General features: G+C 52.6%; 2 protein-coding genes across 7 annotated transcripts; one reads left to right on the top strand and one right to left on the bottom strand.

Moving 5' to 3' along the window:
- Positions 1–115: 115 nt before the first annotated feature.
- On the bottom strand, positions 116–1,826 carry LOC111147756 (male-enhanced antigen 1). 4 transcript variants are annotated; one of them, XM_022503985.1, is made up of 4 exons: positions 1,760–1,826; positions 1,000–1,280; positions 812–914; positions 116–507 (listed from the first exon to the last, which is right to left on the bottom strand). In XM_022503985.1, exons 2-4 carry the CDS (start codon positions 1,267–1,269, stop codon positions 356–358), a joined length of 525 nt encoding a protein of 174 aa, XP_022359693.1. In that variant the 5' UTR covers positions 1,270–1,280; positions 1,760–1,826; the 3' UTR covers positions 116–355. The 4 variants fall into 4 exon arrangements, with proteins under 4 accessions (XP_022359693.1, XP_022359692.1, XP_022359695.1 ...); XM_022503984.1 differs by having other exon boundaries at positions 1,789–1,812; XM_022503987.1 differs by having other exon boundaries at positions 1,726–1,781.
- A 213-nt stretch (positions 1,827–2,039) lies between these two features.
- On the top strand, positions 2,040–13,574 carry LOC111147754 (kelch domain-containing protein 3). 3 transcript variants are annotated; one of them, XM_022503981.1, is made up of 15 exons: positions 2,100–2,223; positions 4,627–4,839; positions 5,018–5,194; positions 5,349–5,464; positions 5,648–5,719; positions 5,849–6,062; positions 6,140–6,226; positions 6,358–6,466; positions 6,592–6,665; positions 10,651–10,798; positions 11,703–11,769; positions 11,842–11,946; positions 12,310–12,384; positions 12,496–12,613; positions 13,056–13,574. In XM_022503981.1, the coding sequence occupies exons 2-15, from the start codon at positions 4,686–4,688 to the stop codon at positions 13,190–13,192; spliced, it is 1,653 nt and encodes a 550-aa protein (XP_022359689.1). In that variant the 5' UTR covers positions 2,100–2,223; positions 4,627–4,685; the 3' UTR covers positions 13,193–13,574. The 3 variants fall into 3 exon arrangements, with proteins under 3 accessions (XP_022359690.1, XP_022359689.1, XP_022359691.1); XM_022503982.1 differs by lacking the exons at positions 10,651–10,798; positions 11,703–11,769; positions 11,842–11,946; ... (1 more) ...; positions 12,496–12,613; positions 13,056–13,574 and adding exons at positions 6,784–6,862; positions 7,922–8,545 and having other exon boundaries at positions 2,040–2,223; XM_022503983.1 differs by lacking the exons at positions 2,100–2,223; positions 4,627–4,839; positions 5,018–5,194; ... (4 more) ...; positions 6,358–6,466; positions 6,592–6,665 and adding an exon at positions 8,843–8,973.
- The last annotated feature ends 573 nt before the right edge of the window (positions 13,575–14,147 follow it).

Raw genomic sequence — 14,147 nt, 5'->3', positions numbered from 1 at the left:
GGTTGGTGCTGATGATGGGCAGGCCCCCACTTGTCCCTGCTGGACACCTTGGAAGGGCGAGGGGCTGAGGAGGGCCGGACCCAGGTCCCAGGGGCACAGGCAGTGCAGCTTTTGGCTGTGTACATAGGGTGCTTTATTCTCCACAGAGCGATACATGCGAAGATGGGTTGGGCTTGGGCCGATGTCCCCATATGTACAGAACTGAATAAAGTGGGTCTCTGAGAAGAAGTCTGATTTGCCTTGATGTGGAAAGGGAGATGGGAAAGATGGAGATGGATGTTACAACCAGGGATATGTTCAGTCCTGTGCTGGTTCTGGCCTGGAATGCAAGGGGATAAGGCAGCTCTCAGGCTAGTCACTTCCAGGCTGGGGCCCCCTGCCGGGCTTGGAGGGCCTTCTGTACCACATCTTCCCACTGGGCATCTGATATCTCCCGAGCCCAGGCCGGAACCCCTGGCGCAGGCAGGCTTACTCCAGCCATTGTCCTTTTCACCAGCTCCACATGTTCTGAAATCACAGAGAACAGTTAGGGGATAGAAACTATGGTACCAGCTCTGCTCCCCATTCCTTGAATTAACCCATAACCCTTGGGCTCGGAGGGCAACCAAATCTGTCTTGTTATTTCCAGGCAAGCCTGCCCACCACCCAAGTCTAGCACAATAGCATTTCACCTGGATTCCAAAGTCTGTAAAATTTTAGATTACAAACTATCATTTCAGGATCAGGGTGTTCCTCTGTGACTTCCCTTTACTGGGTCTGACCAGTCCCTTTCCTCCATCATTATTATAGAATGAAAGAATGTTCGCTTTACCCGGGTCCATGGGAATAGAGCTGTGGTTGCTCAATCCTGTAGCTCCCTCCTCCTCTTCATCCTCGCTCTCTAATGGTGGGTCTGGCAAATGAAGCCCCAGGGCCTGCAGAGCCAGAGAAGACAGCTCAGGGCCAGCTCTTCAGGGATCCCACCTTCACCTGGCCAGAACAGGGCCTCCTCCACCATACCTGGATCCGATCCTGAATATCAGCAACTACATCTTCTCCATCCCCCACCGGTGCCAGCTCCACCTCCTCTTGTTCAGGCTCTTGGTTCAGGGGCTGATAGGAGTAACCAGCTGGGCCTGCCCCCGTTTCCTCCTGCTCTTCCTCAGGCTCCTCGCTGCTCCAATCCCCAGTGCCTTCCGTAGGGCCCTGATGCGGTCCTAGTTCCTCAGTCTGGTTGGGGAAGATACGCTCGGGGCCCATGGTGTCTCCCCCTAGAACTACTGCTGCCATCCGGGCAGGGGCTGCAAAAACAGGGAGGCAGGAGGATAGGGATCGGATGAAATTTGGTCCACATTCGGCCCCTCATCCAGTTCCTTGAGGTCTCCTGGGCCCGCAAAACGTTCAAACGCTCCCAAGCTTCCTGCACCCCACCCTCTCCTGGGCCCTCCACCTTCTAAATCGACTCATATCTTGAACCGAGGCCCACCCCACTTGCTCTGCCAATTCTTAAATAACAGCCCGAACACGCCACCTCCCAAAAGACACTCCGTCCAGAACCCCGCCCTCCCCTACCCGTCCTCGACTTGGGAACTGTGGGTCGCCAAACATGTTCCCCTAGACAGGGCGTACCCGCCCCCTTCTCCCCTCTCCAAGGGGTTCCCTTCTGTACCGCCTGACAAACGCCCTTCAGGCCCCAGGGGCTCCCCTCTAATGGCCCCAGCTGCGGCGTCCGCCACCCGCCCCCACCGATTCTAGGCGCCGGTGTTTCCTCGCGCCTCACCCGCTCCGAGCCCGCGGCTGAACCCGCACCTTCACTTCCGGCGAGGCAGGACGTACTCTGGCGCTTGGTCCTCCCGCCCCGCCCCGTGCTCATGATTGACGCGATCGAGGGCGAGGAGAACGCCCCTTGCTCCGCCTTTGCCATCCCCAGCCCAGACAACAAAGGACTACATTACCCAGTGACCCTCCACGGGATTTGACACATATACGTACATGCGCACAATCTCCTTCGGCTCCTGCACTCTCCTCGGCCCCTCACGACCCTCCGGAAACCCGTGGACTACAAGTCCCGGTAGGCTTCAGGTACTTAGCTCTGACTGCACGTGCGCACACGGCCGCCCGCCGGAAGGACCGAGGCTGGCTGTGTTTATCTCGTTGGGGACCGAGGTGTCGGTTGGCGCGCAACGGGTTCTAGACTGCAGGCAGCTCGAGGACCCGCGGCCCCGCCCCGGCCCGGCCTGGCAGGTAGCCCGGGATGGGTTAAGGGACAAGGAAAATTGGAGGGGCTGGGGTCGCTCATTGCTGGAGCTGGAGTCGTGGGGGAGGGGCCTGAGAGTAATGAGGTGGGGGTGGGGAGGGAACTAGGGGGATGATGGGAACGGAGAGTGTTAATGGGGAAAGAAGGGCTGGGGGAGGATGGTGAGGAAACCAATGGAGGAGACCTGGTGGCTGGCGGAGGCACTGAAGGGAATTGGAAGAAACACTGGGCTATGAGGAGAAGGAGAAGCTGAGGATAATGGAAGAAAAGCGGGGGGAGGGTCTAGTATTCTGGGGGAGGAGAGGTTGGGACGACTGGAAGGAGACAGGGATAGCGTCATGTAGCGTGGGAATATCCCTGGCCGAAAGGGGTCAGTGAATATTAGCTTTTTCTCCCTTGGTGGCTCAGGGAAAATGGAGGGCTGTCGGGGTGGAGCTTGGTGCGGTGGGAGAAGGAAAAAGCAGAAAACTGCAAAGCTCTCAGGAGATCAAGAAGGGCCAAAAACGGGGAGTGAACATGGCAAGAGACCAGAGAGGGGGGTATGTACGTGAAGAGAATGGAAGAAGCTGGAGAATGCAGCAGTGATGAAGGATCCAGGAGACCCAGAGATAAGCGGGGACCCTGAGATGGTGGGAGCTTTTCTCCATGAGTTTGAGTTTTCCTTGTGAAGAAGCTACGATTCTGTCCACCTTTGGATGGAATTGCTTCTCTCTTCTCCTGTGAATTCTTTACTTTATCTTGACATAGCTGAAGGGGAAGTGGAAGCTATGAGGGAAAATGAAAGACTCGAATTCCTAAAACCTTCAACCTTCTATCTCCCGAAAGCCCAGATCCAAGATCTGTTGGGATTGAGGACAGGAATAATGAAGTGAGAGTGGTTTCCTGCTGGGGCTATTTCAGGTTTGGCAGGCTGGCTATTTAGAGCAAGGGATGGGGCTTGAGGGAGGTTGAAGGGGGAGGGGGCAAGCCAGCTGAAAGCTGTGTCTCTTTCTTTCAAGGGGCCTCCCTTACTTGCTTTCTCTGTGTCTGAGGTTCTGTCAGGCTCTTTCCTCTGCCAGGGCTTCCTGAACAGGGAGCAGATGATCTACTCAAACACAGCAGGTGCCTGCCAGCGAGGGCAATACCAGTTGGAGAAGCATTTGTTTGACAGAGCCTTCAAACGTACCCATTATCACTAGGTTGGCAGGTCATGCCTGAGTCTATTTATTGTCCTGCCCAAGGACATTTTTTGTTTCCTTTCTGTCTCTGTCTCTCTTTTTAAAAGATTTTATTTATGAGAGAGTGTGTGTGAGCATGAGCTGGGAGAGGGGCAGAGGGAGAGGAAGAAGCAGACTCCCCGCTGAGTAGGCAGTAGGGAGCCGGCTGTGGGACTCTGTCTCAGGTGTCTCAGGACCCAGAGATCGTGACCTGAGCCAAGACCTGAGCCAAAGGCAGATGCTTAACTGACTGAGCCACCCAGGCAACCCTCCTTTCTCTTTTCTAATGCAACCCTACCCCGTCCCCATAACAGGGATCCAAGTGGGAAAAGAGTTGCTAAAATAGCTTGTTTATCCTTACAATAGCAGGGTTGGGGAAGTAGCAGGAGGGGAAAACACCTCCTCTTCTCCCCCACCCCCTCAGTCCCCAGCAGACACATACCTTTCTGGCTTAAGTTCCTGGTCTTGGCAGGATACCAGGCACAGCTGTCAAAGGAACTTTGGAGTGCCTGTGAAGGGCCCTGGATGACCCTTATGACAACAGCTCAGCTTGGCAGGAGTTCCCTATGAGGGACTAACCATCCCTGGAGGTCCCTGCCCTGGATCAATCCCACCCTGTCCTGGATAGGGGGACTATTTTCACTCTAAAGGCCTAAAAGCTTTTCTGCTTTGAAGCACCAATGCCAGCTTTCAGTGGACCGATTGGGGTTGGCTGGGCTATTAATAGTCCTGAGTATTTTGAGATCCCTTTCCCCACCTTAAAGAGCAGAGATTCTTAGAGAGGTGGCAGTAAGCGGAGCAGAGCCAGAGAGACAAGAGAATGCACTGCCTTGGGAAGGAGGGTTGGGGGGTGAGGGAGTTGGGGGGCCCTTGGAGCTTGTGCCAGGCCAGGGATGGGATGGGGCCTCCATGAGTAAATGAGGATGACTGTGCCGAGCCCTTGATCAGCAGATTCTGAGCTGTCAATCAGGTCGGGAGTGGCCCCATCCTTCCCTGTTGGAGAACACAGGGCCAGGGCAAACTCCCTGACCTCTGCCGCTCCCCTGGGCCAGGGCCAACCACCTGAGCTTTGGACGGGTGGTGTGGGAGGGCCATCAGGGTGACACTTGGAGTGAAGGGCTGGTCCTGGGCAGAGTCATGGTGAGCCAGACAAAGGCCCTGCCTGAGGAGCCTGTGGCCCTAACTTGTGTGCAGGTAGCAGAGGCAGCAGGCCGTGCCGGGGGGGCATGTTGCTGTAACCAGTGACCCAGGGGATGTTACGGTGGACAGTGCACCTGGAGGGCGGGCCCCGCAGGGTGAACCATGCTGCAGTGGCTGTTGGGCACCGGGTATACTCCTTCGGGGGTTACTGCTCTGGTGAAGACTATGAAACACTGCGTCAGATTGATGTGCACATTTTCAATGCAGGTAAGCTGATGCTGGGACCACCCCTGGGTACCCACATCAGGGAGGGGAACGGGTCGCTGAATCAGGTTTGGTGGTGGTACCCATGGCCAAAGGGGACAGGGGAATGAATATCTGGTTTGGGAAAAGGTGGACAGCCTGGGAGGGAGCTTTCCAGGGCTGAGCAGAACTGTGCCCACAGTGTCCTTGCGTTGGACAAAGCTGCCCCCAGTGAGGCCTGCCATCCGTGGGCAGGCTCCTGTGGTACCCTACATGCGGTATGGACACTCAACCGTCCTCATCGACGACATGGTCTTCCTTTGGGGCGGGCGGAATGACACCGAAGGAGCCTGCAATGTGCTTTATGCCTTTGATGTCAGTGAGTATGGGTCTCAGAGAGGCTGTGTTTTGCCAAATGATGCCTCAGGGAAGTGGGTGGGGACAGATGTGGGCTGGGGCGGCTGGGAATAGAGCACCCCAGAGTCTAGGAGGAGGTGTCCGGTTGCTTACCTGGCCCTTCTCCTCTCTTTTAGATACTCACAAGTGGTCCACACCCCGCGTGTCGGGAACAGTTCCTGGAGCCCGGGATGGACATTCAGCTTGTGTCCTGGGCAAGACCATGTACATTTTCGGGGGCTATGAGCAGCTGGTACGTCTGGCAGGAAAGTAGAAGTTTAGGGTGGGAATGAGAAGGAGAAAGGGAAATTGAGGGTGGCGGGATAGGAGGCTTTGACTTGTTCGCAGGTTTTGAGGGGGACAGGTGGAGGGTCAGAGAGTGACCACTGATCCCATCTTTTATTCCTTTCTTCACTTCCTTTCTCTTCCCACTCAGGCGGACTGCTTTTCCAATGACATTCACAAGCTGGATACCAGCACCATGACATGGACCCTTATCTGTACAAAGGTCTGCCCTTTCTTTTTTCTCCCAGATCCTTACCCTCAGTTGAAGAAATCATAGGAAGCTCAGTGAGAGCAGATCCCCTCCTAGGCTCCATGTTGACCCCCTCCCTCTCATCTCTCTGCTCCTACCCAGGGCAACCCTGCGCGCTGGAGGGATTTCCACTCGGCTACAATGCTGGGCAGTCACATGTATGTCTTCGGGGGACGTGCCGACCGCTTTGGGCCATTCCATTCCAACAACGAGATTTATTGCAACCGCATCCGTGTCTTTGACACCAGGACTGAGGCCTGGCTGGACTGTCCCCCAACTCCCGTGCTGCCTGAGGGCCGCCGGAGCCACTCAGCCTGTGAGTGTCTGTTGGTCCCTTTGGGGTCCCCCTTCCCGCCCTCTGTCCTCACACTCCACATTCCTCTCTCCTTCCAGTTGGCTACAATGGGGAGCTGTACATCTTTGGTGGCTATAATGCGAGGCTGAACCGGCACTTCCATGACCTCTGGAAGTTTAACCCTGGTACAGAGCACTACCTTTAGGGGGAAAATGAGGGGCAATTGATGGGGGAGAGGGGAAATCCTGCGAGAGTCGGGGTGGAGAGGATATCTGGACTGGGTAGGTATTCAACCTCCATATCAACTTCTCTTCAGTGTCCTTTACCTGGAAGAAGATTGAACCAAAGGGGAAGGGGCCATGTCCCCGCCGGCGCCAGTGCTGCTGTATTGTTGGTGACAAGATTGTTCTCTTTGGGGGTACCAGGTTAGGAGGAAAGCAGGGAGGCCTCAGGGAAGGGCCCAAGTCTGTGACTGCATGGGAGGCATTTGAGCGACAGGGTCTCATAGATAGTCTTTCTTCCTTTCTTCATTTCTTTTTGATCCCCACAGTCCATCTCCTGAGGAAGGTCTGGGAGATGAATTTGACCTCATAGATCATTCTGACTTACACATTTTGGACTTTAGTAAGTACACGTATTCCCAGAGTGCTGCTGCTTTAGGTCCCTGGCTTTGGGTGGTGACATTAAGGAACGAACCTTTTCCTTGGCTCTGACCATCTCCCTCTCCCTGACTTCTTTAAAGGCCCTAGTCTGAAGACTCTTTGTAAACTGGCCGTGATTCAGTATAACCTGGACCAGTCCTGTTTGCCCCATGACATCAGGTACAGTGGGTGGTTGGGGAGGAGGGCTTGGTTGAGGGTGAGCAGGCAGCACAGGCATGATGTGGTGAGCTTGGCCTCCATGTGGAGGGGAGAGAGGTTTCTGTTCTGCTGGAGATGTAGTGTACTTGTGGAGAGTGAGAGGGAAGGAGACTGAAAATTATCAGGCGGGTAAATAATAGGGGGGAAAAAATCAGGTGTTTCAAACCAAGCTCAGCAGCATCACTTCTTGAGTCCCGAGCCTATTTGGTGGTTTTTTTTTTAACATGCTGAGAAAGTTTGATTCAGTCTTCAAAGTTAGCTGCAAAGTACCAACAAGTTTAGGAATCTCTGGATCACATTAGTTCCAGAGTTAAGGGCGGTCCTTCCTAGGTACTTACCTTTGAATCCCATTCTTAGGTCCAAATCAAGCACCAAAAGTTATTTGGTGTATATTGTGTTTTTTCTGGGTCATTCTGGACACTTCCCTCTCCTTGTATCAGTTAAGTTTAAGCTGAGAGGGTGTGTGTTCAGCATTTAGTGACACAGTGTGCAAGGCATAAGGAGGTATTTGGTAAATCTTTGTAGAGTGATAGAATTGTCAAAAAAGGAGGAAGAAGGGATTTGATTTTTATGTGGTGAGAGGGGCGGGGAAAGCTTCTAGAAGCCCAGGAGAGCTGAGTCAGGCCCTTAAAAAGGATAGGACTGGAGAGCAAAAACAGGCATTCCTGGTTGGGTCTGAGCAGAGGATGAAAGGTAGGTTGGGAAATTTACTGAGCTGTGTACACAGATGGTTTTTTCCAGGTGTTGGGCACAAACGCATGTATATAAACACAGATAGGGAGTCTACATGAACTTGCAGGTGGAGGAGTGGGTGATATTGGATTTGGTGGTGGGTGGGGCCTGATTGTTGAACTTATTAGTAAGGTCCTAAGAAGGGAGATGGCTGTGGGTGGTTGAGCTTTAGAATGTTGAAGGGACTGATGATGTGTGATGTGTTCATACCTTTGTTTGAGCAATTCTGGCCTTGGGGGTGGAGGCTCTCCCAGCTGTCCTTTCTGCCTGTCATTGTTGGCCTTCCAGGTGGGAGCTGAATGCCATGACCACCAACAGCAATATCAGTCGCCCCATCGTCTCCTCCCATGGGTAGGAGAAAGTTGCTGCCGCCTCCCTTCCCGAGCCTGCTATTGTCTTCACTGCCCCTTCCCATCCCTCACCTGCCTGCCCCTTTGGACCCTGGACTCGGTATACCTCTGCGTGGAGTTGTTGGACTAGAGGTGTTTCCTGTGCTGTGAACTCAGTGGGGAGCTGTAGGGGGGAGGGCGAGATCCCTCCCCCCCCTTGGGGCGAGGGCCCCTTCCCCTTGGTGCTCTGTCCCATACACCTCCTTCCAACTGCTCCTGGGCCTCTGCTCTGCCCCAGGCCAGCCAGGCTCTGCTGGGAAGCGAAGGAAGTGGGGATAAGGGAGAAGCAAGCAGTGTCTGAGCCTCAGGAGCTTCCCCCCCACCCTTGTTTCCACCCCCTCCCCCGCTTGAGCCATGAGCATCCATTGGGAGCTGAGAGGAGTTGCAACTGTTGCCATGAAACCTCCTTCTCCCTGACCTGGGGAGGCGAGGACCAGCAGATAATCCCACCCTTCCCTGAGCTGTTGCTGTTCCCTGACGCTCCCAGCCAGCTCAGATTTTATAAAAAGGAATTAAAAATCTCCAAACGTGTGATGTGTTTTGTGAAGTGCGATGGGTGGGGGTGGAGGACAGAAGCTTGCAAAGGGGTAGGGTGCTGAGGTTCTAGCTTCTCCGCCAGGAGCAAAAGGAAACCAAAAACCACTAAGGCCCAGACCTTGTGCCTCTTGAGCGCGGAGTCCAGCGCCACGCGACAAAAAGGGCGCGACATTATCTCGAACGGGCGCCCAGCCGCCCGCAGGTCCGCCCCTTTGAACGAACGAGTTGCGCAGACGCGGCCTCCAGGTGAGGCCGGAAGAGGCGGGGCGGGAGCCACCGGGGCGGAAGTAGTCCCGTTCGGAGCCGGAGAATCGTGCGAGCCAATGCCGAGGGAGCGTGCCAGTGTCGCGGCGGCCGCCGGGCCTCCTCGCGGTGGCCGGGGCGGCGGGGAGGTCGCCGGGGGCCTGCGGAAGGGTGAGGGCCCGGTGCCGGGCCGAGGGACAGCGGGGCGCCGGGGGCAGGGAGAAGGCCAGGGGGCGGTGCAGTCACCATGAGACTGCGAAGTTCTCTGAAGGAGCCGCTGTAGGGAGCGCCGCCGACGCATTGGGCAGTGAGGGGCGCTTCCTGGGTTAGCAGATCCCGGGCAGATTCCGAAAAGGAGGATGCGGGTTTTCCGCAGGGAGAAAACGCATGTGTAAAAGTACGATCAGGAGACGCATGGGTTGCTGGGGAGGGGTCAGTAGGTCAGGTTCACCAATTTCAAAAACATTTGGTGAACATCCACTCTGTGCACCTGTTCCAAATGCCGTTCTAGCTGCTGTAGTTACATCAGTGAATAAAGCAAACAAACTGTTCTGGGGCGCCTGGCTGGCTCAATGGGTAGAGCAAGATCTTGGAGTTGTCAGTTCAAGCTCCGCGTTGGGTATAGAAATTACTTAAAATTTTAAAAAGAAATCCCGTTCTCATGGAACTTACCTTTTAGAAAGGGTGACCAAAAACAAACAAACAAACAAACAAACAACTAAATAACGTAAAAAGCAACAGCATGGGACTGTGTGTTTTTAAGGGTGAATCTGATATGTGAAGTATATCTCAGTTTTTAAAAAGGTTTATAAGGGTTTTGGAGATAGAGAAGGTCTCACTGAGTAGGGGATGTTTGAGCAACAGTTTGAAGGAGCTAAGGGAGCAAACACTAAATATATTTGGAGAAATCTCCCAAGCAGAGGCAATATCAAATGCAGAGGAACTGAGGCAGGAACGTAGACCTTTTTGCTCAGGAACTGCTAGACCAGTGACTGGAGAGGAGTGGGGAAGAGATTACTAGGACATGAGATTAGAGATCACAGGGGGGCTTTCAAACCATTATAAGGCCTGTAGCTTTTACTCTGATCAAGAGGAACCCATTAAGGAGCTTTGAGTTCTGGAGTGGTGTGATCCAAAGGGTATATGTGTGGCAAAGAGGTGGGAGTGATGAGATCAGCTTTGCATTTTAGATGCCCCTGTCAAACCTGAACTGGAAAACCTAGCTTTGGGAGGAGACAGAGGTTGGGAGACCAATTAGAAGACGAGAGCACTAGCTGAGGTAAGAGGTGCCGAGAATATGAAGCCAAGCGCTGGCAGTGGTCGCTGAGCAAGGGAGACACGCCCTGTGGGGAAGCCTGTGGAGGCATGATTCAAAAGAGATGAAAAAGAAGGGACTGTGGCTTGACCCACCTCCGGCCTTACAGTTCTTAGCCAGGTGAGGCCCCAGGTGGCTGGAGTGTTTGGGAAGTTAGGTATTGAGGTAGCACCATTACTATCTGTGCTGCTTGGGGCCTGTAGTGATTGGTCTGATGGGGATATTGGAAAGGGTTAGTTACCTAAGAAAAGAGGGTGGGGGGGTGCCTGGGTGGCTCAGTGGGTTAAAGCCTCTGCCTTCGGCTCAGGTCATGATCTCAGAGTCCTGGGATCGAGCCCCACATCGGGCTCTCTGCTCAGCAGGGAGCCTGCTTCCTCCTCTCTCTCTGCCTGCCTCTCTGCCTACTTGTGATCTCTGTCTGTCAAATAAATAAATAAAATCTTAAAAAAAAAAAAAAAGAAAAGAGGGTGGGATGAGGTCTCTGCAGCTGGGAGAGGCTGTGCTGAGTCATGTCCTCACCTCTCCTTCCACAGACACATCTAACATGTCATTTGAAGAGCTGTTGGAATTGCAGAGCCCAGTGGGGACTGAGACATACAAACAGTTGGCAGCTGGAAACAGTTCTAAGAAGCAAGGTTCTAGACCACGTGTCCAAAATGCGTGTGTTGCAGATAAGCACAGGTGAGGAGCAAGGCCTGCTCCAGGAACTGGAGGATACCTGGGACCTTGAATAGGTGTCTGAATTCATAGGTGGGAGGCCTTTGATCACAATTGAAAATGCTGGGGAGCCTTGTGACTCTTGATCTCCCCAAGAGCATGTGACTCTTGATCTCAGGGTTGTGAGTTCGAGCCCCACATTGTGTTGTGGAGATTACTTAAAAATAAAATCTAGGGGGGGTGCCTGGGTGGCTCAGTCAGTTAAGTGTCTGCCTTTGGCTCAGGTCATGATCCCATTGCCTTGGGATCTAGCCTCACATTGGGCTCTCTGCTTGGTGGGGAGCTTCCTTCTCCCTCTCCCCTGCTTGTGCTCTCTCACTCACTCTCTCTCTCTCAAATACTTAAATAAAATCTAAACAAAAAAATAAGGGGCGCCTGGGTGGCTCAGTGAGTTAAAGCCTCTGCCTTCAGCTCAGGTCATGATCTCAGAGTCCTGGGATCGAGCCCCACATTGGGCTCTCTGCTCCATGGGGAGCCTGCTTCCTCCTCTCTCTTCCTGCCTGCCTCTCTGCCTACTTGTGATCTCTGTCTGTCAAATAAATAAATAAAAATCTTTAAAAAATAAAAATAAAAATAAAATCTGGGGCACCTGGGTGGCTCAGTCAGTTAAGCGCCCAACTCTTGATTTTGTCCCAGGTCATGATCTCAGGGTCATGAGATTGAGCCCTGCATTCAGGCTCTCACACTGGTCATAGAGCCTGCTTAAGATCCTCTTCCTCTCCCTCCTCCTCTGCCCCTTCCTCACACACATTCTCTCTCTCTCTCTCTCTCTGTCTCTTTCTCAAAAAAATAAAAAAATAAGAAAATAAAATCTTAAAAAAAAAAAAAAGACTGGAGACCCTAGACATGTCCTTTAATTTCTCCGTAGGCCTCTGGAAATGTCAGCCAAGGTCCGGGTGCCATTTTTGCGTCAAGTTGTCCCCATCAGTAAGAAGGTGAGGAGGAAGCAGGAAGAAGTGTCTCAGGGGAGAGGGAACAGTTCTTTTATACTCTTGTTTTCTTCAAAGGTAGCCCGGGATCCACGCTTTGACGATCTTTCAGGAGAGTATAATCCTGAGGTGTTTGACAAAACCTATGAATTCCTGAATGACATCCGAGCCAAAGAGAAAGAGGTTTGGAACATGAGACTGGCTCATGGGGATTCCGAAGGGTAGGAAACTAAGGGACAGGTTAGAGAGTCAGGCAGAGGGGAATAGGGAGCATAGGGGTGGGAAGATTTATTTCTCCTTAACTGATTAACTTTCCCTAATTTGCTTCCTGTTTTCAAATCCTGGCTCATTAGTTGACTAGCTGTGTGACCATTGGCAGGTTCCTTAACTTCACAGTTTTCTAATCATAAGAAGAGGTAATAATAATGCATATCTCAGTATGTCATTTGCATTAGCATATGTGAACCTCTCAGAATAATGCTTGGCACAGAATTTTGGTTGACACGTACAGACTGCTAACCGTCGTGTTCCTTTTGCCCTGTGGAGCTGGTGAAAAAGCAGTTGAAGAAGCACCGTTCTGGGCAGGAGCAGGAGAAACTGCAGCAGCTGCTTCAGAGGATGGTGAGTGGCTCAGAACTGCAGGTGGGTGGTGAGAGCAGCTCGAGGCAGTTGGGGGGTGGCTCCCAGGCCCTCCTGCCCACCCATCTCATCCACCTCCTCTTCGCTTCTCAGGAGCAGCAAGAACGGGCACAGCAGGAACGCAAGCGGCAACAGGAGCTGCGCCTGGCCCTGAAGCAAGAGCAGAGGGCTCGGGCCCAGCAGGGCCAGCGGCCATACTTCCTGAAGAAATGTGAGTGGAGCACAGCTATCTCAGGCTGGTTGCAAGGATGGGCTTGGGCGGCCATAGAGGCAGCATGTTGTGTTGGAGGTCTGTGAGCTCCCTGAGGGAGGCCAGAAGGCAGGATGCCATGGGAAGTTGGAGGAAAGTAGAGATGGTAGGCAGGAGTTATTTGTAACTATTCTCATATCCCTAAGTATAGATTACGAGCGAGGAGGGTTGCTTTTATCTCTCTCCTGCCTCCCCTCCATATGTTGGGCCGGGCATAGAGAAGGAACTCACAGTTGGTGTAATAGATGAAGCAGAGGATCCTAGAACAAGTCCATGTGCTGCACATGCCAATGAACTCCAAGCAAGTCATGCATGCCAGCATAGTGGTTGAGAGGTACAGACCGGGGGAAGGGGAAGGGTGCCTCCTCCTTTGCTTACCAGCCTTTTTTTCCCTGTCCTCTAGCTGAGCAGCGCCAATTGGTCCTAGCTGAGAAGTTCAAGGAGCTGAAACGCAGCAAGAAGCTAGAGAGTTTTTTAAGTCGAAAGAGGCACCGAAACGCAGGCAAGGACCGGAGACATCTCCCCTTGAGCAAAGAGTAATAAGGAGCTGTCCTGAGCTCTGCCACTGTGAGCCCAGTGAGAAATGGATCTGTGGGGACAGACTTGGGCTTGGCCTGTTCTGGTTCTTTTCCATCCAAGGGCAAGAATCTTAGCCCTTGATCTAGGTTGGCTCAAAGATGACTAGAGGGCTCTTGGACTCCTCCAGGATTGGACAAGAAGAGCAACTCAGCCTTGTGCTATGCCACACTTCCTCTGCTTGGATCTGGTTCCTCATGTCCTCATGTCCTTCCATCCTTGCTTTAGACCAATGATTGTGGTATGGAAGAGAATGGGCCAGTGAGTGATCTTAAGGCTGGTGAAGGCCATGACGTCTGTGGATGGCTCCTAGAGCTGGGACTTTATTTAAGAGCCAATTCACAAACATTCCTGTCACTCTTCTTTTTTTTCTGCTTTTTTGGTGGGGTCTGTGAGTGGCCTAGAACAATTGTTTGAGTGGGCCACTAGTGCAGCTGGCAGTGAACAAAGAAGGCTCCCACAAAGAAGGAAGAGACTCCTCCTACTTAAACCTCAAAAAACATAGTCATTGAAAGAGCGAACCACTCCCACAACTTACCTTCTTAGCTTTGGTTTTGGATACAAGGAGAGGTAGGGGGCGAGCACAAAGTTTCCCCAGTAATGTGTAACCACAGTTGGTTCTCAGTACTGTTTGGGTCTAGAGTTCAGACTACCTGTGTAGACTGGAAAATCCTCAAGGTAATAGTTCAGTTTGAAGTGGTCTCAGGGTGGTTGTGCTCCCAGACACCTAGCAGAAGCAAGTATAATCTTCTCTTGAGGTTTGTACTTTAAACCCAAGCCTCAGGGAATTTCTTCAGATAAAATTTGAAGAAATGTGTGCTTTCAGTGAAAATACAAAGCCACACAAGGAAAGAAATCACCATGACTGAGTCATTAGAAAAAATACACAACAGAATCAGACCAGCAAAAACCTGTTAGA

The sequence above is a fragment of the Enhydra lutris genome, unplaced genomic scaffold (assembly GCF_002288905.1).
Source record: "Enhydra lutris kenyoni isolate GAN:26980312 unplaced genomic scaffold, ASM228890v2 scaffoldscaffold17, whole genome shotgun sequence".
NCBI lineage: Eukaryota > Metazoa > Chordata > Mammalia > Carnivora > Mustelidae > Enhydra > Enhydra lutris.
This window is presented reverse-complemented; position numbering and strand designations above follow the sequence as displayed.